Source organism: Phyllopteryx taeniolatus, chromosome 10 (genome assembly GCF_024500385.1).
Source record: "Phyllopteryx taeniolatus isolate TA_2022b chromosome 10, UOR_Ptae_1.2, whole genome shotgun sequence".
Lineage (NCBI taxonomy): Eukaryota > Metazoa > Chordata > Actinopteri > Syngnathiformes > Syngnathidae > Phyllopteryx > Phyllopteryx taeniolatus.
In genome coordinates, this window is record NC_084511.1 from 14,663,541 (window position 1) to 14,683,687 (window position 20,147).

Below are 20,147 nucleotides of genomic sequence, written 5' to 3' on the forward strand. Positions count from 1 at the left end.
CTTCGCGATGATAGCAAGACCCCCACTCACATAGATTTGAAATGAATGTTTGGCCCGGATGCCGAGATAGTGCCCTTTGGCAATGGCCAATCAGAGCAAAGCTGTTTTCCATATTTACATTGAGAAGATCAGTGAGCCAATCAGAGCAATGCTTATTTACATGTCGGATATTAAGGACAAATCTGGCCTTCAAAAAGACCAACCAGAATACCATGAAAAAGGACTTTCTGGGCATTTTCAACTCAAATTATCTTGCAAACATGATAAAACGACATAAAGACAATAAAAAATTAATTCATACATTTGCTGGAGGGGCACCTTAAATGGATACTATACAGTATGGGCAGCACAGCGGACGTGTTAACACGTCTGCCCCACAGTTCTGAGGTCGATGTTCGCATCTCGGCCTTTCTATATAAATTTGCATGTTCTCCCCTTGCCTACATGGGTTTTCTCCAGGTATTCTGGCTTCCTGTCACATTAAAAAACAAGAATGTTCAATTCACCGAAGACTCTGTTTCTGTTGTTGTGAGCTTGCGTTTGAATGATTGTTTGTTTATAGGTGCCCTGTGATTGGCACTGTTGTCGCTGTATTTTTTTGTGATTGCTATGAGTGAATTTTCATGCACACAGAATACTTTCCAGATATGAAAAAAGGAACATTTTAATGCTGGTTGTTGGGCCACTTTAATTTTTAAGAAGTCATCATTTGTGTTGGGTCAGTTCCAAGTAAAACTGTTGAGTATTGTTAACACTGTATTGTACATTTGATGGATGGATCTTATTCGTCTAATCAATAATCCAATTACAGCTCTGGAGGCTCCATCCTATTTCTCTGCCAGAAAATGGGGCCCATGCTCCTGTGTCCATGACAACCACATGTCCACCAAAAAAATGATCTGATCTGCATAACCAACCCTACACAAGTCCCCTCAAAATGCAAATGCACATTCAATGGATTTCACTTCCATGATGAAGGCATCATAAAAGTGTCATACTTTCATATTCACTCATCATGTCTGAAAAAAAATGTAAGAATAAAAATATAAACACATAAGTTCCATAAATACATACTGTAAAAGGTAGAAAGATAGGAAAAGCTTACAACAAGTGCTGGACTTGCAATTTAGATTAGCCGAGTCTTTACGGGATCTAAAGTGTCGCTACAAATGCATGTTTGTAGAGAACCACAATGTACAGTATACCACCGGATGTCTTTTGGATTTTGTCTTGCATTCAAATGAGCCAAATGTATGAAGGCACAATTATAGTCTAGCTGCTCTAACTGATGGGGGGAATAATAGTTTCTCAAAAAAATTGGGTCTTTTAGCCTGTGTTGAGATTCCAAGTATGAGTAACAAGTAAAATGTGTCCCCGTGTGGCTCCATGTCGCACATGCCAGGAATCTAAACTGAGCAACTGTACTCTTGTTGTCTTCACTAGTACTCAGTGCACTAGTAAGCTATCGAATAAATGCTCAAACAGCTTTCTGGCAAGCCGTTATAAGTATTTATTTGATATCCATGATATCCAATTTAAGGTCCGTGTAGTAGTATGCTTTTTTTCTCTCCCTAGTAGGACAACTTTGGCATACTTGTAGGATAACTACAGGTTCCAATGTGAGGCAGAAATTTGCACTAGTTCCCATCCACGCACTACTATTATTACTAGTAAAATGCTAGATAGAAATTTATAATGTCACCAGTAGTACTTGTAGCACACAGTTGTCAACTAGTGCACCATTTTGCCTCAGTAGCAACATGTAGTTGTCCTACTTGTATGTCAACTTTATCCAACTAGTGAGACAAAGAGCGTACTAGTACATGGACCTTCAGTTGTATTTCAAGGACATTGAATAAATGCTCAAATGGCTTGCCATTAAGCTATTTGCTGTTACGGTTCACCGCACCTGTATTCACGTGTACGAGCCAATGGCCCTGAATATATATCCTACTGGTACTCTGACTGTCTTACTAATTAAGACCAGGAGCTTACGATAGCGGGACGTTAAGATGGAATCCAGGATATTGAATAAATGCTCAAACAGCTTTCCATATATGAGAGGAATAAGTACACGCACAAATCAGTGTATATATTCTGTATGGGTTTAATTTTTTGTGTATTGTTTTTAAGACTGGACCTTGAGAATAAAATTTCAGCCTTCTGTATTATATATGATATTGAGGATTGACAATAAAAGCATACCATATCATACTAACATTGATCAATATAGTTCTTAACATATGGTGGCGGTAATACGCTGCCAATTTATTAGGTTTTACACGATCAGGATTTTTGGGGCCGATCACCAAGTTGCAAAAAACAATAACCGATCACCGATCCGATCACAAGATGGAGGAATGTGTCTATTTAAATAACCTGCTCATTTACTGTATATACTTGTGTACTTAATTGCTCAAAAAATTATATTTATAATAATGTATATTTGTTAATCTATTTATGCCAGTGAGGCATAGTGACAGAGAGAACAAATGAATGGTCTTCCATTAGATGGCATGGCGTACGTACAGTAATTAAGGTATCCACTTTTTCTGATGGTTTTGTTTGTTGGTGTTCCGTGAGATTTTTCAATTGTAAAATGTTCCTTGGCTCCATAAAGGTTGGAAATCACTGCTCTAGTCAGATCGTGTATTCTAATCAGTCAGGTCAAACCAACATTACCTGACATAAAAAATGGGTGCTAACTTACGGTAATTAAATTACTTTCTTTTTAATTTTAATTACTTCACCCACACCGAAGCTTTAGAGCATATATGTCAAACTCAGGACCGGGGGCCAAATTTGGCCCACAATGTAATTATACACAAAGGAGGAGCCACATCCAATCACTTGGTAGCTGGGTCGGGTACAGCACATAACAAACAAGATAAGCAAAGCCTGCTGATTTGCACTAGTCATGAGTGAGTCTTGTTGCTTGCTTGTGCTTCTTGTGAGGCTGGAACAGTTTACTGAGACCTTTCGGCTGCTCCCGGTAATCCTCGTCGTCCGTCTTGTCCCAGTATTTCGATAGTTGCACACCTCCCATGCGGGCCCAGATCTCCTCTGACACACCAGTGCCAAGGTACTGGCAGGCCTTCTTGCCGTCATTGTCCCTCTCGTTGACACTCGCTCCATAGCGTTCCACCAGTAGAAGCATGACCTCCGTGTGGCCGTGTATGGCGGCGATGTGAAGAGGCGTGTAGCCCCCGTGGGCTTTTCCGTTGACGTTAACGTGTGCCCCTCTCCTCCGGGCGATGTCCATCAGCTTGTGGACCATCTCGCCGTTGCCGTCCTTGGCAGCCCAGTGCAGCGCCGTGAAGCCTGATATGAAGTCCTTTTTCTGGGCCAGGCGGGCGTCCTGCAGGAGCATGGCATGGACGTGCCCCCACAGCCCGGCGGCACACTTCACCAGCCACTCGTGAGCCAGGGGCTCCAGGGGCACCGAGCACTCAGCTTCATCGGCCTGCCTCGGAGGACTCTTGTTCGGGTCATCTGCCCAAGCGTTTCTCTGGTTTTGCGGGGCTCTGTCTTCATTGCAAGCTGGAAGATGAGGTTGGGATGGAGATTTTGGTTTCTCTTGTGGTGCAGACACTTTGGAAGGAGGCGAAGGGACCGCTATGACGGCAAACACAGCTCCCGATGATCTGCTGCTGCCCACTCGATCTCCACAAATGTTCAACACTTTTAGAGTAGTGTCCGAGTTACTTCTTTGCGAATTCACGTGCGACGGGCAGCACGCATTGTTATTATTCTCCACATCCGAATAACCGATCTGAGCAGCTCGCAGTGGATGAGGTGATGCGCAAAAAGTCGAGTTTGAAGTGGACAAAGTGTCGTGCAGCACATCTTTCACAAAGTCCTGATACCGCTTCTTGGCCGCCACGAACTTCACCCCGTCCGTCTGGCGAACCACGGCCACGCTGTTGACCAACTTCTTGAACAGCTCCCTATTGTGTTGCAGTTCCACGGGCGAGGCGCCGTGGATGAGAGCGCCGAAGTGGCCGAGCAGCTCAGCGTTCCTCACTTTGCCTCCCCGCTCCAGTAAAAAAGACAAAACGGACTCTTGGGTCAGAGCCATCGCCATTGTAGTCCGACCGGGACGCGACGAGAAATCAAGCCTCGTGCAGCGGGCAGGGATAATCTCCTCCCAGTTTGTGTGCGCTCATCCGACCTGTCGCTTCCGGTGCGTTCCCTTACCCCCTCCCCTTTTTATTGACATTATTATTATTATTATTATTATTATTATCTTTTAACAAAAAAATCGCACAAGGCAGCATGTATGACACAAGAACTGCGAATGTGGATAAAAATAGAAAAATAAATAGTAAGCAAAGCAACGCAAATTTATTCATACAGCGCATTTCCTACACAATGTGCTTTACATGATTAAAAGCGTTTAAAAACAAAAGTTAAAAAAAAACAGCTTATAAACATTTAAAACAAAGAGAGAAAATAAATAAATAAAAGTACAATTAGAACAGCTTACAGTGCACGAAATATAATTTAAAAGTGGAAATGCTCTAAAAACATGAGAAAAAAAGGTAGAGTTTTTAACCTGGACTGAAAAACATTCACACTTGGGGCTGACGTCACTTCACTTATTCCATTTAGTAAAAACAATTACAAATAGATCGACTGTAAATAAAGAGGGCATTTTTGTGACTGTATTACATTAATATAGGCTAATGGTCAGTTATTCAGGTTTTCACTGAGGCCTCAAGACAAAAATACACACTGGTGATTAACTGTGATATGAGCTGATAACGCTTCATAGACACTTTGTTAAGTGTTTATGACGTTTTCCTAATGTAGGTGTGTAATATAATTATTACAGCTGAATATATACAGTAACTTAAAGATTTTGTAATTTAGGTCCCGAAAACAGCTTTAAATAACATACGAAAATAAATCTTACTGTCGCAACTAGTTTTGATAAAAAATATAGTAAAAATATTGGACATGGCTCAATTAGTAAACCAGTGTCATTGTTTGACTGATAAAACATACTGTCTCAAAAAGATTGGATTGGAAAAAAAAAGGTTTACCAATTTAGTTAGTTCGAATTATCAAACATGAATCGTACCCTATACTGTCTCAATTTTGTTTTCACTGGTAAAATAAGCTTTACGTATAGTGTCGAGAGACACCATGTCCTTAGGCGATTTGCAATATTAAGCTTGTGCCACAGAGAGGCGCTAGGACCCGTGCTTCGTTCATTCTCCATCGTCCATTCACCCGAATGCAACAACCTCACATACAGTATTTGGGTGGATAAACCTTTCTTTACTATTTTGCACCAAAACTGGATTGGAGTCACAAAGTTTTCATTGAAAGTCCGCCCATTAGGCTCCCGGTGGAGTCAATATGTTCGTGACACGGGTGAACAAGGGGGGCGACGGGTTTACATCGCAGCTCGTTTGCACATGTTAACAGCAACATCCGGAGGCCCTGACTGGGGAAACAGTTAGTTTATGAGATGACTCGCAAGCAAAACAAGCGCCACTGTGTTGTGGCGCTGTACTGTGCTCGTTCACCATGCAGTGGAAGGAGGGCTGTCATGTCGTCCTCCAGTGCTGATGGGGTGTTGCCTCCAAGTGGCCATATTTAAAAAAGCAGCGTACTCCGGTGATGAGGAGGGAGACACTTGTGACCATGGCGGCCAGCGAGGTGGACGTTTTCGCTGTAAGTAGGACCATCTATCATACGCATCGAGTTGTCTCACACAAGCGTATGCGCGTACGTGTGCGGACAACATCAACGGATGGAGGTGTTTTGAGAGCGCGTATGCGCAATGACTCGGGGATAAATGCGAATTTTCTCCCGCGGCTGCACATTGAGAATGATGCGCTGTCGTTTCAAAATAGAGAGACATCTTTTTTTGTTGTTGTTGTTGTGAGCGCACGAGAGTCCCTGCGCGCTGCTCTCGACCTGTGCATGCACACTCGAATGCGTCTCGTTTGAATGAATCACGGGGACAGCATGCAGCGACGCAGTTAAGAGGATACATGGCAGCGGAGTCAAGTGACTTGCACTAACATTCAGCAATGCTCTGCGACTTCATAACAAATAAGCCGTTTGAGCATTGATTCACTATCCTTCATAGCCATCTTAAGATCCGTGGACTAGTATATGCACCTTGTCATCACAAGACAATTCAGCGCATAGTAGAACAACCAGGGAGCTGTCCTTTTCTAGTGCCACTTTTGGCCTACTAGTATGCAATTAAAAATTGACTACTGTGCAGCAGAAGTAACGCTACTTGTGTCATGTACTTGTAACCTCCTTGACCCTAGTAGCACCAAAATGCTCACTAGTAGTTTTGCCTCAGTAGTAACATGTACTGTATCTCATACTAGTATGTCCTAACAGCGTGCAGAAATGTCAGCGCACTAGTAGAACAATTAGGGTGCACTAGTAGAACGACTGTGTCTTTCAAGTAAAACATTTTTTTCATCACATTAGTAGGACAACTTTGGCATACTAGTAGGACATGTTACTAATGAGGCAACACTGTGCACTAGTTGATATCTGTGCACTACTAGTGCTACAAGTGAAGTGCTAGATGCTAACTTATAGAATTTTATATTGTCACTAGTAGTAGTGTTTAGTGTCTTATTTGTTTTTATTGTTTTTAACTTTGTTACTGTTTTTAAATTATCTTCAGTTTTGTTTTATGCTACATTTTTATATGTACAGCACTTTTTTTTGTTCCTTAGATGCTCGATAAATTAAGTTGATTTAAGACAAAGAGCGTACTAGTACATGGACCTTAAGCTGCATATCAAGGGTATCAGATAAATGCTCGAACAGCTTTCCATATGGTACAGAATGCAGCAACGCGGTAAGGAGGATAAGTGGCAGCCGAATCAAGTGACTTGCTTTAACATTCTTCAATGCTCAGAGACTTAATAACAAATATGAGATTTTAGAGGATGCTTTGCAAATGTGGCATCCTCAACGGTGAGGACTGAGTGGCTTATGGGTACCACCAGGCTAGCAGCTTGGATAGCCTCCCATCTTGTGAAACAACATCTAGATAAAGAGCTCTTTGTATGTGTGTGTCAAAGAGGCAGAGAATGAATGTTGTATTGAACACATCCCGGTCCTCATGCTGAGCCTCTTGCAAAATGCCAATTTCTCATCAGTATGGACCAGCACATCTAACTAGATGTCACTATGCATACAAATGCTGCAGGTCGACAGATAGGCAATCAATAAACATACCATGCGTAAATCATTTTGTCACAAGTGGCCAATTTACTGGTACATTTGTTACAGTGAGTCATGCAACAATAAAACCACGCAGAATGTTGTACTTTAGGAAATTTGACAGACTAACCAAGCTGTTGTCAAAGATGGCAGCATGAACCATCTTTGTATGTTAACACTACATCTAATAAATCACACCATCTACTGTAATGACATCCAAAGGAGACATTAGGGATGGGATCTAGCACAAAGGCCTTTACACTGCATTTTGTATAAAGTGCTTTCATTATTTTAGGTCCTCCCCCTTAATCTAACCTGATTGTTAAATGCTGTTCACGATCCAGTGAAATCTCATGTATAGAAACTTCCTTCTCTGTCTGCTAGTTAGTTTTTAGCATAGCAACACTAAGCCTATTAATGTTAGAAAGTAAAATAATTTCTAGTGCTATACATGTACTCATTTTAGTGTTTTTTTCTGTATACCAGTTTTACCAGTACTGCCTCAAAAATACTTTGCTCTCCAAGTGCCACCATTAAGACCAACATTAAACTACATTAGCATATAGGTCAAAATGTTTCTTTTATTCCTTAAAAGTGCATTTAATATTATTGTAAGCCACTTTAACTTTATGCACATTTTAAACATGAAGATTGTGCTTAAATATAGGAGAATTAAAAACTGTACTGTGATTCAGTTAAAATACAGTGGTGCCTTGAGATAACCCTAACCTTTCATTACGTAGCCACGCTTGTAACTCCAAACACGTGTATCTCAAATAATATTTCCCCTAAAAAAAAAAACAAGTTTTATAATGTGTTTTTTAATACATGGTAAATGGATTGCACTTATATAGTGCTTTAACTACACCACCACGGTCCCCAAAGCGTTTTACAGATGCTCACACATTCACCCATTCATGCACACATTCATACACCAATGAGCAATGGAAAATTGCACTGTATAATATTGTCCATCTATCCATTTCCCATACCGCTTATCCTCAGTAGGGTCGTGCTGGAGCCTATCCCAGCTGACTCTGGGCGAGAGGCGGGGTACACCCTGAACTGGTCGCCAGCCAATATTGTATATTATAAAATCATAGAATGCGACTTGGCCACCAGGGGCATTATAATAAAGTCATGCAGACAAACGAAGAAAAGTTTCACTCAAGTACTGTAAGTGACTCAGTAATCTGCATCAATATTAGCCATTTTTTTCCCCAGAGGATTAAAATATATGCCTGTGTGTATAGCTATATCATCTCTCTACAGGTGTTGCTGCACCATTTGTGTTTAAATATTTGTTCTTTGACGAGTTATAACACTGCCATATAGATGCTATTCGTTAGCCTGTCTATGGAATTTCACATTGTGTTAGCATTAAGCTAATAAACTCTAATGCAAAGCTTTGTGCTTGTTTGAAATACACATGTAATTCACTTTGTTTGATGTTTAGTTTGACAGTAAACTTTAACTGGGAGTGGCATTAAACAACTTGAAGCCTTTTTTTTTTTTTTTTTAGTTTTGTTCACTATGCAAAACTGCTGCTTGTTTTGAAGTTAGCTGAGGCGAGTCAATTGACACCATAAAGCAGTCATATCCAAAATCTTTGCTCGCAAGTCAAAGCAAAAAATCAGCCGAATTACGGCTTGTATCTGGAAAAACTTGTCCGTCTAGTCACTCGTATTTCAAGGAGCCACTGTATACTGCACATAAAAATTGTACCTAAATAAAGGTTTAAATACAAACAGTTATTAAAGATTAAAAGCAAACGTATGAACTTGCAGTCAAAGTTAATTACAAATGAACTGTACTTAGGCAGTTATTGTAGCTTGCGTTCCACTGGTGATAGTCGTGGGATACTTTAGAATCACGGCTGTGTTCCATCACTTCAGAATGAAGACAAACGAACCTTGGAGCTTGGGGGCCACATAGGCTTTGACAGTCTTCCAGATCAGTTGGTCAGCAAATCAGTCACACAGGGCTTCAGCTTCAACATTCTCTGCATAGGCAAGTCAAAACCCAGTGTTATCAATATTGCACACTCTTCCTTTCCCCCTCATGTCTGTTCATCACTTGTCGTTTCTTTGTGTACTTCTCCTATAGGGGAGACAGGGATTGGCAAATCCACCTTAATGAACACACTTTTCAATACAAGGTTCGAAAATGAAGAAGCCAGCCACTATGAGAAAGACGTGCTTCTACGACCACATACGTATGACCTGCAGGAGAGCAACGTCAACCTCAAGCTGACCATCGTGCACACTGTCGGCTTTGGGGACCAGATCAACAAAGAAGAAAGGTGACGGTTGAACGGTATAGAAAATGTACAATAACGTGAAAGGAACTTAAACTCTTGTTACTCTTAGAATGTATTGACCTAGATAATTTCTTTTATCACATTAACTCACCCGCGACCCTAGTGAGGATAAGCAGTACAGAAAATGAATGGATGGACATTAACTCAAACAAAAAAAACAAAACATCGGAGTGACTGCTTGTACAAAGATCTCAATACATTCTTAAAGTAGTGATTGACGGTGATTTTACAAAGATAAAAACAGAATGTTTCCTTATGTAATGAGTAAAAATAATATGTGCTTTCTTTTTTCCTGTACAGCTATAAACCCATTGTAGAGTATATTGACAGTCAGTTTGAAACGTACCTTGAAGAGGAGCTAAAAATAAAACGTTCCCTGTGCAATTTCCATGACACGAGGATCCACATCTGCCTATATTTCATCGCTCCCAATGGCCACTCTCTCAAGTCTCTGGATCTCGTCACTATGAAGAAGCTCGACAGCAAGGTGACCGCTAAATGGTGGGTGTTTTATTTCCAGTTAGTACAATGATTCAGGTTTGTTGTTTGCTTGCAGGTGAACGTCATCCCTGTCATTGCAAAGGCAGACACTGTATCCAAGAGTGAACTGGACAAGTTAAAGATTAAGATCATGAGCGAGCTGGTCAGCAATGGAGTGCAGATATACCAGTTTCCGACAGAGGATGAGGCTGTGGCCGAGATCAACTCTTCCATGAATGTGAGTGTCTCCCACGCACTTACTCACTCATGCACGCATGCACTCATAAAAGCAACACACACACACATACACACACAAAATACGTGTAGGAAGCAGCACATGAAGACCAGGAGACAGATTGTTCATCTTTTATTAGACAACTGTCAATAATTCTGGGATTCACATGGAGATTCTACAGGATGGACTCAAACAATGGGAATGCTTACACTAGTTTCTTTTTTAAAAACTTTATAATTCTAAACATCAAATGAAGTCACCACTGATTGAGTGTTTTAGTTTTGCGCTCCATTTCAATACTGAGAAGAGCCAGGAGATGGCAGAGGTTCCTTTAAAAGAGGCATTCCCACCGCTTGGGGGTACATGAGAGTGTTTTATTTTTGGCCTTGGCGTTATTTAATTTCAATTTGAATGGTTGCAGTCATAGTATTATCAAATGAGCCTATTCATTTATCACCAAAGCACAATGACTCAGAATGTGGCAACAGTAGTTTTCATTTTCTTTTACAGACTCACCTGCCATTTGCTGTGGTCGGCAGTGTGGAAGATGTCAAAGTAGGCAATAAAATGGTCAAAGCAAGACTGTACCCTTGGGGATCAGTACAGGGTGAGTCCAACTCACGCATCTTATAGGTCAGATGACAAAAATGTTATGGGGTCAGTTAAAATTCATATTTGCATTGTTTATATGTTATGTAATACAACCCTAATTCCAATGAAGTTGGTACGTTGTGTTAAACAAATAAAAAAAAAATACAATGATTTGTAAATCATGTTGAACCTATATTTAATTGAATACACTACAAAGACAAGATATTTAATGTTCAAACTGATAAACGTGATTGTTTTTAGCAAATAATCATTAACTTAGAATTGTATGGCTGCAACACATTCCAAAGAAGCTGGGACAGGAGGCAAAAAAGACTGAGAAAGTTGAGGAATGCTCATCAAACACCTGTTTGGAACATCCCACAGGTGAACAGGCTAATTGGGAACAGTTGGGTGCTATGATTGGGTATAAAAGGAGCTTCCCTGATTTGGTCAGTCATTCGCAAGCAAAGATGGGGCGAGGGTCACCTCTTTGTGAGCAAGTGCATGAGAAAATAGTCGAACAGTTTAAGGACAATGTTCCTCAACGTACAATTGCAAGGAATTTAGGGAATTCATCATCTACGGTCCATAATATCATCAAAAGTTTCAGAGAATCTGGAGAAATCACTGCATGAAACTCTACTCTGCAAAGCAAAAGCCATTTATGAACAACAGCCAGAAACCCCGCCGGCTTCTCTGGGCCCGAGCTCATCTAAGATGGACTGATGCAAAGTGGAAAAGTGTTCTGTGGCCCGACGAGTCCACATTTCAAATTGTTTTTGGAAATTGTGGAAGTCGTGTCCACCGGGCCAAAGAGGAAAAGAACCATCCGGACTGCTATGGACACAAAGTTCAAAAGCCAGCATCTGTGATGGTATGGGGCTCTGTTAGGGCCAATGGCATGGGTAACTTACACATTTGTGAAGGCACCATTAATGCTGAAAGTTACATACAGGTTTTGGAGAAACATGCTGCCATCCAAGCAACGTCGTTTTCATGGACTCCCCTGCTTATTTCAGCAAGACAATGCCAAACCACATTCTGCACGTGTTACAACAGCGTGGCTTCGTAGTAAAAGAGTGCGGGTACTAGACTGGCCTGCCTGCAGTCCAGACCTGTCCCCCATTGAAAATGTGTGGCGCATTATGAAGCGTAAAATACGACAACAGAGACCCCGGACTGTTGAACAGTTGAAGCTGTACATCAAGCAAGAATGGGAAAGAATTCCACCTACAAAGCTTCAACAATTAGTGTCCTCAGTTCCCAAACATTTATTGAATGTTGTTAAAAGAAAAGGTGATGCAACACAGTGGTAAACATGACCCTTTCCTCGTTTTTTTGTAACGTGTTGCAGGCATAAAATTCTTAGTTAATGATTATTTGCTAAAAACAATAAAATTTATCAGTTTGAACATTAAATATCTTGTCTTTGTAGTGTATTCAATTAAATATAGGTGGAAGATGATTTGCAAATCATTGTATTCTGTTTTTATTTATGTTTAACACAACGTCTCAACTTCAGTGGAATTGGGGTTGTACATGCACGTCACTTCCAGCAAGTTGTTAACTATAGTTTAGCTAAAAATTTGGTTTTTATTATGCATATTGACCAGATATTAAAAAGTCAATCAAGATTCGGAATAATTTTATACCCTAACCCTTTATGTCCCCTAGTGGAGAATGAAAACCATTGTGATTTTGTGAAGCTGAGGGAGATGCTGCTGCGTGTGAACATGGAGGATCTTCGTGAGCAAACGCACACACGCCACTATGAGCTTTACCGCCGCTGCAAGCTGGAAGAGATGGGCTTCAAGGATGCAGACCCCAACAGCAAATCGTTCAGGTGAGATAAGGCCTAAATGTTGCCACATGGAAACTATTGTACATTGTTTCTCTCTATATAGGTCTTTTTAAGTAGTGGCACTTAATGATACTGACATTTGTAATCTCTGCAAAGGAGATTGTATCTACTGTACATTGTCATGGGCTTGTATTTGTGCAACTTTGTATTGCTGTTCTATACTTTGTGTCCACTTTAGTTATTTCTTTTTATTTGAAAAAGAAAGAAAATTGATCTGTTGTTCTTCACATGAAAACAAAACACTAATGTAAATACCTTTCATTGACCCACAACAACAACAACCTGGATAAAAAAAAAAAAAAGTTTTATTTTGTTGAAATGTTTTTTTTGTGTTTTTTTTTACAAGCCGTCGTTTTGTGCTGTGAGCTGAAATTTTGGCTCAGGATTGGGATCAATCTCTGTGGGAGTGGGAATTTATTATTTTTTTATTTTTTTCAAAAAACAGGATTGGGAGGGATTTTTTTTTAAACACTCAGGATTTGGTGGGATTTTTCTTTTAAACACTCGGAATTGTGAGGGAGTGGGAGCTTGTGGAATTTTTTTCGACACTCACTTGGGATTGGGAGGGAGTGGGATCAACCTCTGTGGGAGTGGGCAGCGGGAGTCAACATCCACTGCCGTGTCAGCCTTCAATTCCAATGGGGACTATGGATTTGAAATACAAGTAAATTGAGTTACGTGCTTAATCGCGAAACAAATGAAACTCATAAATCAAGGCACCAATGCTATCCATCCATTTTTTTATCCAACTTGGTATCATCAGAGTCACTGATGAGCTGGAGCCTATCCAGTCTTACTTGGACACCCTGGACTGGCCTCCAGTTAATCACAGGGCACATATACTGTGAACAAACAACCATTCACGCTCATATTCGCAACTTTGGTCAATTTAGAGTCTGCAGTTAACCTAACATGCATGTTTTTGAAATGTGGGAGGAAACCAAAATACTCTGAAAAAAGCCGCACAAGCAAGGGGACAACATGCAAATTCCAAACAGGAATGCCAAACTCCGCGCCTCAAAACTGTGAGACAGATGTGCTAACCACTATTCCATTGTGCCACCACAGTGAGGACATCATTTAGAAATGATCAAAATGATAAAAATGAAGAAGTCATCAGTGGAATTATTGTTGCCATCTCAAGGTTCTTATCAATACTAGTCTGTGAATTAGATTTGTAACACAAATTGAAAACAAGTATGATGTAAAATTGAATAAAACTGCATCTACCCTGATCTGCAGCTTGCAGGAGACATATGAAGCGAAGAGGAAGGAGTTCCTTAGAGAACTGCAACACCAGGAGGAAGGAATGAGGCAGATGTTTGTCAACAAAGTAAAGGAGACTGAAGCAGAGCTGAAAGAAAAGGAAAAAGAGGTGATGCTTTGCATATATAACACATCAAGGAAAATATGTCCAATTTTTATTTTGTACTCCGTCTTTAGCTCCATGAGAGGTTCGAGCAGCTCAAACGGCTGCACCAGGAAGAAAAGAAGAACCTAGAGGAGAAACGACGGGAACTGGAGGAAGAGATGAATGCTTTCAATAGGAGGAGGGTTGCCACAGAGACACTGATGGGCCAGCCTCTTCAAGGTGCCACTCATCCTCTCAAGAAGGACAAGGACAAAAAGAAGTAAGTACCCCTTTCTTTAATTTTGGGTGAATCTGATGACATTTGATTTGTAAAAAAAAATGTGGCAAAAAACTTAACTAGAACAGTCAAGTAGTATAATTTGGAATTTGACCCACATTCTTCTGAAAAAATGGCCACGAAAGTGAAAGAAAATTATCCAGTTTCACTTAATTGTTAGAAGAAGAAGAATCGCCTTTATTGTCATTACCATGCATGCACATGAAATTTGTACTCTGCATTTTACCCGTCACAGTGAACACACACACTTGTTAGTGTAACACACTGGAGCAGGGGGCAGCTGAAGCACCCAGGGAGCAGTTTAGGTTATCAGTTTCTTGCTCAAGGACACCACAGCCATGAGTCCAGGGGATGGTCTGGTCGGGGTCTTGAACCTAGGTCCCCCGTGGTGGCAGGCAATGACCTTAACAATTGGGCCACAGCTGCCCTGTTCTAAAAAAATATCTGTTTACAACAACATCTTTGTTCATCTATCTATGCCAGCGACAGGCAGAAAAAGTAAATGCTCTTGCACTAGATGGCAGGTACAATTAACCCATGTTGTCACCTGATGCCGATTGATTTTTGACACTTGAGTCATGTCATGGCTTCCTGCGAATATATCAGCTTTGTGTTCAAGTAACCAGGCCCAGCTTTCACACTAAATAAATTTGTAAGGTGAGACGAGATTACTACTTCACTACATTTTTTGGACATTTTTTGTTTGGTGGTGTGCCGTGAGATATCTCTAATGTAAAAGAGTTGCCTTGGCTCGATAAAGGTTGGAAAACAATGTAGGCGACTCATATTCAGAAGAGTAAGATTCAAGGTTCAACATTGTCCTTGTATTATGCCTTTGACATGAAAAATAGGACTGTTTTTTATAGATTAATAGTGGTTAACCAGGTTAAAATGTTTCTTAAAAGTGATTTAATAGAATATATAAATATACTATAAATCAAAAAGAAATTATTGAATATTTTATAATGATGACAGCTTAAGCACCACGAACAAATTATTTCTATATGCATTATTTCCTATAGTAAAAATGATTGCTAAATCTGAAGAAATTGGAGGTGAACCAGCATCCAGGAACAGATTGTGCTTTACCTTATAGGTTCCAGTGCACATGTTTGGTTAGCCAAGCAAGGGTATGTGATTAAAGGCTATCATGCAAGCGTGGACAGTAGCCTGTTCTCCGCGGTAGCCTACGTAGATGGGACGTGATTAATAAGGTAGTGACATCCTCCCAGGAGCCATGTATTGCTCATATCCTGATCCAGGGACAGATTGAGAGTGACACTATGTGCCCAAACACAGTAGGATGTATCACAGTTTGACAGCCTGATGCTTCTGTCTCTGCGGGCTGACCTGCCAGATGGTATCAGGCAGGGGCAATTGTGTTTACGTACGACTGGTCTCACTGCTGACACGGATGACCTCACAGTACCAAATTATTTTGCACAGGAGGACACACCATATGTCAAGAGGAGTTATGTGCAGAAAATATACACACCTGATGTTCAGGATTAAAAAAGGGAAATGTAGGAGGATGTAAGGGAATTAAAGCCAGCGCTTTGACCATGTTACAGACCTGGTTTCAGGCTATCACAAGACCTGAAGGACAGATTAAACTGACCCATCCCTTGACACGTCATCCTTTTGTGTTTTTAATCCTATGTTTGTTCACCTCCCGCCATATTTTGTTGTTGTATGTCTTGTCCCTTTTCAGTTGATTTATGGAACAATCATCCAGGGAAACCATGAATGTGTCTGCCGTCAGCATGGGTAAAAGAGCCTGTGGTGCTGTATGAGCCTGAATATGAATGCACCCGCTGTAATCCACTGTGTACTTACCGATGATAACGCTAGCTTTGCTCACTGTATTGATGCTGACTCTGTGAGACACATAAAAACAAATCAATGGACTGTTTTCAATACTTGTAGCTGATGTTTTTTTATGTCCTTGCCTTGAATGTGTGTTCAAATTTTCTGTCAAAAAATAATCAGAGTACTGATCACAATGAACTGATTTTTGTAAATTAATATCAGTATATTTCATGTATTCATTTTATTATATCATTTTATGGTCTCATAATTCATGAGTTGAACAGTATATCATAGTGTTCATAATAAAATTAGGATTTGTTTTATATTGTACATTAAATTAGACACTCCCTCCCTGGTCACACCATTAGGTACACTTGTACAATTGAATGAGATCTGATACAATATCTATATGAAAGTGTCTGCCTTTACATAGATATGAAAAGTCTACACACCCCTGTTTAAATGCCAAGTTTTAATGATATAAAAAAATTGGACTAATATAAATAATTTCAAAGCTTTTTCCACCTTTAATGTGACCTATAATCTGTGCAGCACAATTGGTAAAAAAAAAAAGAGATCAGGGAAGTCAAATAAACAACTGAGATAATGTGGTTGCACAAGTGTGCACATCCTCTTGTAATGGGTGTGACTGTGTTGAGCATTAACCAATCACATTCAAACTTTAATAGGAGTCAGCACACACCTTTTTAAGTGACTATGAGTAACCCCAAATAAGTTTAATCTGTTCTAATAGACTTTTCTTCACATGTTTTGCTTTCTAGCAGAAGCCTGAAGGTTTTGTGCTAACACTGAACTGTTCATAATTCCCTCCAGCTTGACTAACGCCACAGTTTCAACTGAAGAAAAACAGCTTCAAAGCATGATGCTGCCACTGGTGGTGGTAACACTGCAGGTATGGTGTTGTGTTGGTGCCAAGCAGTCTTGTCTTTGCGCTAAACTTACCGTTTGGAATTATGGCTACAAAGTTCTACCTTGGTTTCATTGGATGATGTCACATTTTTCCAAATGCGTTTGGGAGATTTCAAGTGTGTTTTTCCGTAATTTTTAAACCAAGGTTGAACTACATTATTTGGCCATACTGTAATTCCAAAAGATATGTTTGGCGGCGGCACGGTGCACGACTGGTTAGAGCGTCTGCCTCACAGTTCTGAGGACCGGGGTTCAATCCCCGGCCTCGCCTGTGTGGAGTTTGCATGTTCTCCCCGTGCCTGCGTGGGTTTTCTGCGGGCACTCCGGTTTCCTCCCACATCCCAAAAACATGCATGGTAGGTTAATTGATGACTCTAAATTGCCCGTAGGTGTGAATGTGAGTGCGGATGGTTGTTTGTTCGTATGTGCCCTGCGATTGGCTGGCAACCAGTTCAGGGTGTACCCCGCCTCTCGCCAGAAGATAGCTGGGATAGGCTCCAGCACACCCGCGACCTTAGTGAGGAGAAGCGGTGAAGAAAATGGATGGATGGATGGCTGGATGGATGTTTGGTGCAAACACAACACTGCTTACCACCAAAAGAACACAATGCCTAGAATGAAGCAAGGTTGTGGCAGCGTCATGCTTGGGGGCTGTTTTTCTTCAGCTAGAACTGGGGCCTTAGTCTCGAAGTTTTCAATTTCTTTTCAATTGAATTATACAGGTTAAAGGTAACAATAATGGTGAAATAAGTTTTGAAATTATTTCTCTTGGTCTCATTTTTTATGTCACCAAAACCTAGCATTTGAACAGTGGTGTTTGGACTTTTTACTGTAGGTACAAAAATACTGTCAGAAATAATCATTTATTAATCAAACAATAAAAAAGTTAATCAAAATGTTAGAAATGGCTCTCAGTATGGTGGAGTTCAGTTATACACTACTGCAAACCGCAAAAAAAGCAAATTGCTCTTACTGTCCTTCTCTGACAGTGTCAATCAAATGAAATATTTCAAAAGGCAGAATTTATGCATTGGATCTCATTAGAATGTGTAAGAGTTCCCAATGCAGTCTCCAGTAAGTGTGTCTCTTACTGCAGCTAATATTATTACAGAATGTGACTCCAGCATTTTAGGTTATTACAGGTGTGCCTCTGAAGAAAAAAAAAAAAAGCTAAAGTACATTTTTTGCTTCACTAACAACTAACAAATAACTTGTACTGTGTATAATATATTGTTAATGTTTTGTCTTTTCTTCTCATAGCTTCTTTAGTCTTCCCTCTGCGTGCTCCTTAACATCATCCAGGAATTTGAATTAGTGGACTTTCTACTAACTACACCAGCAAGTGATAGACGGACAAGCAAGTGTATTATTTTTCACACTTGAATGAGCACTTTTATGGAAATGCACTTCAAACGCTGGGAATTAATTGCCAAGAGTCTTCTTTTCCCCCTTTGCTATGTAGTAGCATGGATTGTGCATGACATATAACCATCTCCCCAAGATTGAAACTTCCTTCAATGGAAAAAGTCATAGTTTTGAATGTGCTCCTCCTTAATTTACCATGTACTTTTGACTGATTACACTGTGAAATAATACATAATTCTATACCATAAAGTCACATGGCATTGTTGGTAAAGGTCATACTACATTTTTTTTTTCTTCATTTAAATTATGTATTAATCAGAGACTATAATAGACTTTCATTAGCATAATCAGCACCTTGTCGTACTAACAGTTAATACTTATAACTGGAAATGTGTATGTTTCACTGACATGACCCAATGTGATTCAGTAAAACAGCTCTGCCATCAATTCTGCAATGAAATATGACTATTGAACTCCTGCTATTTGGCCTAATTTACATACATAAGAACAGATAAACATTAGGAATATGTTTCAACCATGACCTGACAATTTGGAAATCCATTTCTAGCCGTAAAAACAATAAATAATTATTTATTTTTTTTACATTTTTACTTGCCTGTTTCCACCAGTAAAAAAACAAAAAAACCCTCATTAATAGTGTAGCCCGTTTCTGCCAGTGAAGAAAAAAAAATATATATATTATTATGGTTTTTGTTTTTTTAGTGGCGGAAGCCCGCTTCTGTCATTAAACATTGTTTTTCTTTTACTAGCAGAATCTTGAGGCATTAGTAAGTTTAGTAAGTACAAATATTATTAAATGTAAGCAAAAAAAATATATTTTATAAAAAGGCAGCGTGTATTGAGCAGTTTTATTGGGTTACATCTAATGACACGGCCATTGAATGTGTATTTTACGGTGCTCGTGTAGCATCAAAATTGGTAATAGTGTCAGAACGGTAATTTGCACTTACACACATGATCTTTAAATGTATGATCAAATGTTTGATCTATGTTGGCCAATTTATGTAATAAATACTAACTTTATTGAAAATGTACCTTGTTTGGTCTGTAATTTCAAATCAAAACAGAATGTGTCCTCAAGAAAATAGCTGTTACAGATTTAGCCTAATTCCAGACTGTTCATAGAAAGTTCCTACGAGGAATCCATGTTGAAAAGGTCAATGCTGAAAAAGAGGTGAGATTTCTTAGCCACATTGTCAGTTTGCTGCACTGAATTTCAACAAATGTTTTTCAGAGATGTTAAATAGAGGTTATTCATATGATACCGTTGTATTATTATTATTATTATTATTATTATTATTATTATTATTATTATTATTGTTGTTATGTGGCCCAATGATCTACAAACGTACAGTATTTAGTCTTTAAAATTATTTATGCCCGGTGAGGTTTAATTGAATAATCTATAATTGAGTTAGATTTTTGCGTTTTCGCGTCGATTCTAATGTTAATGTATGAAGTTTTAGCATATACTATACAACCCTATGAAGAAACGTTCAACCAGGTGGCTCCTTTCCGTCGTGTGATTGGCTCCACTGTTTATAAAAGGCCGGGCGTATTTATGAAAGACGAGGAAATTGTCCAATGGAATTACAGAATAATGTACCTCAGCCATCAGTAACCAATGAAAGCTCCCCGTGTTAGGACATGGGACTGGTTTTAAGTCCGTATTAAACT

At 39.7% G+C, this 20,147-nt stretch overlaps 2 protein-coding genes across 3 annotated transcripts; one reads left to right on the forward strand and one right to left on the reverse strand.

The window, feature by feature from the left end:
• Nucleotides 1–2,091: 2,091 nt before the first annotated feature.
• Nucleotides 2,092–4,171, reverse strand: sowahab (sosondowah ankyrin repeat domain family member Ab). Its single transcript, XM_061788636.1, has one exon. The coding sequence runs from the start codon at nucleotides 4,082–4,084 to the stop codon at nucleotides 2,912–2,914; it is 1,173 nt and encodes a 390-aa protein (XP_061644620.1). The 5' UTR covers nucleotides 4,085–4,171; the 3' UTR covers nucleotides 2,092–2,911.
• Nucleotides 4,172–5,315: 1,144 nt separating this feature from the next.
• On the forward strand, nucleotides 5,316–19,500 carry LOC133485029 (septin-8-A-like). 2 transcript variants are annotated; one of them, XM_061788336.1, is made up of 10 exons: nucleotides 5,316–5,682; nucleotides 9,105–9,219; nucleotides 9,316–9,511; nucleotides 9,830–10,016; nucleotides 10,086–10,247; nucleotides 10,755–10,851; nucleotides 12,510–12,678; nucleotides 13,939–14,071; nucleotides 14,140–14,327; nucleotides 16,057–19,500. In XM_061788336.1, the coding sequence occupies exons 1-10, from the start codon at nucleotides 5,629–5,631 to the stop codon at nucleotides 16,058–16,060; spliced, it is 1,305 nt and encodes a 434-aa protein (XP_061644320.1). In that variant the 5' UTR covers nucleotides 5,316–5,628; the 3' UTR covers nucleotides 16,061–19,500. The 2 variants fall into 2 exon arrangements, with proteins under 2 accessions (XP_061644320.1, XP_061644319.1); XM_061788335.1 differs by having other exon boundaries at nucleotides 5,336–5,682; nucleotides 18,345–19,500.
• The last annotated feature ends 647 nt before the right edge of the window (nucleotides 19,501–20,147 follow it).

What these genes read in the sequence shown, in the direction of transcription:
- sowahab (XM_061788636.1), bottom strand. Translation starts at nt 4,084, where the DNA reads ATGGCGATGGCTCTGACCCAAGAGTCCGTTTTGTCTTTTTTACTGGAG.
- LOC133485029 (XM_061788335.1), top strand. Translation starts at nt 5,629, where the DNA reads ATGAGGAGGGAGACACTTGTGACCATGGCGGCCAGCGAGGTGGACGTT. An exon ending in TGAAAGAAAAGGAAAAAGAG is followed by an intron (nt 14,072 to 14,139) that starts GTGATGCTTTGC and finishes CTCCGTCTTTAG; the next exon opens with CTCCATGAGAGGTTCGAGCA. An exon ending in AAGGACAAGGACAAAAAGAA is followed by an intron (nt 14,328 to 18,344) that starts GTAAGTACCCCT and finishes TTCTTCTCATAG; the next exon opens with CTTCTTTAGTCTTCCCTCTG.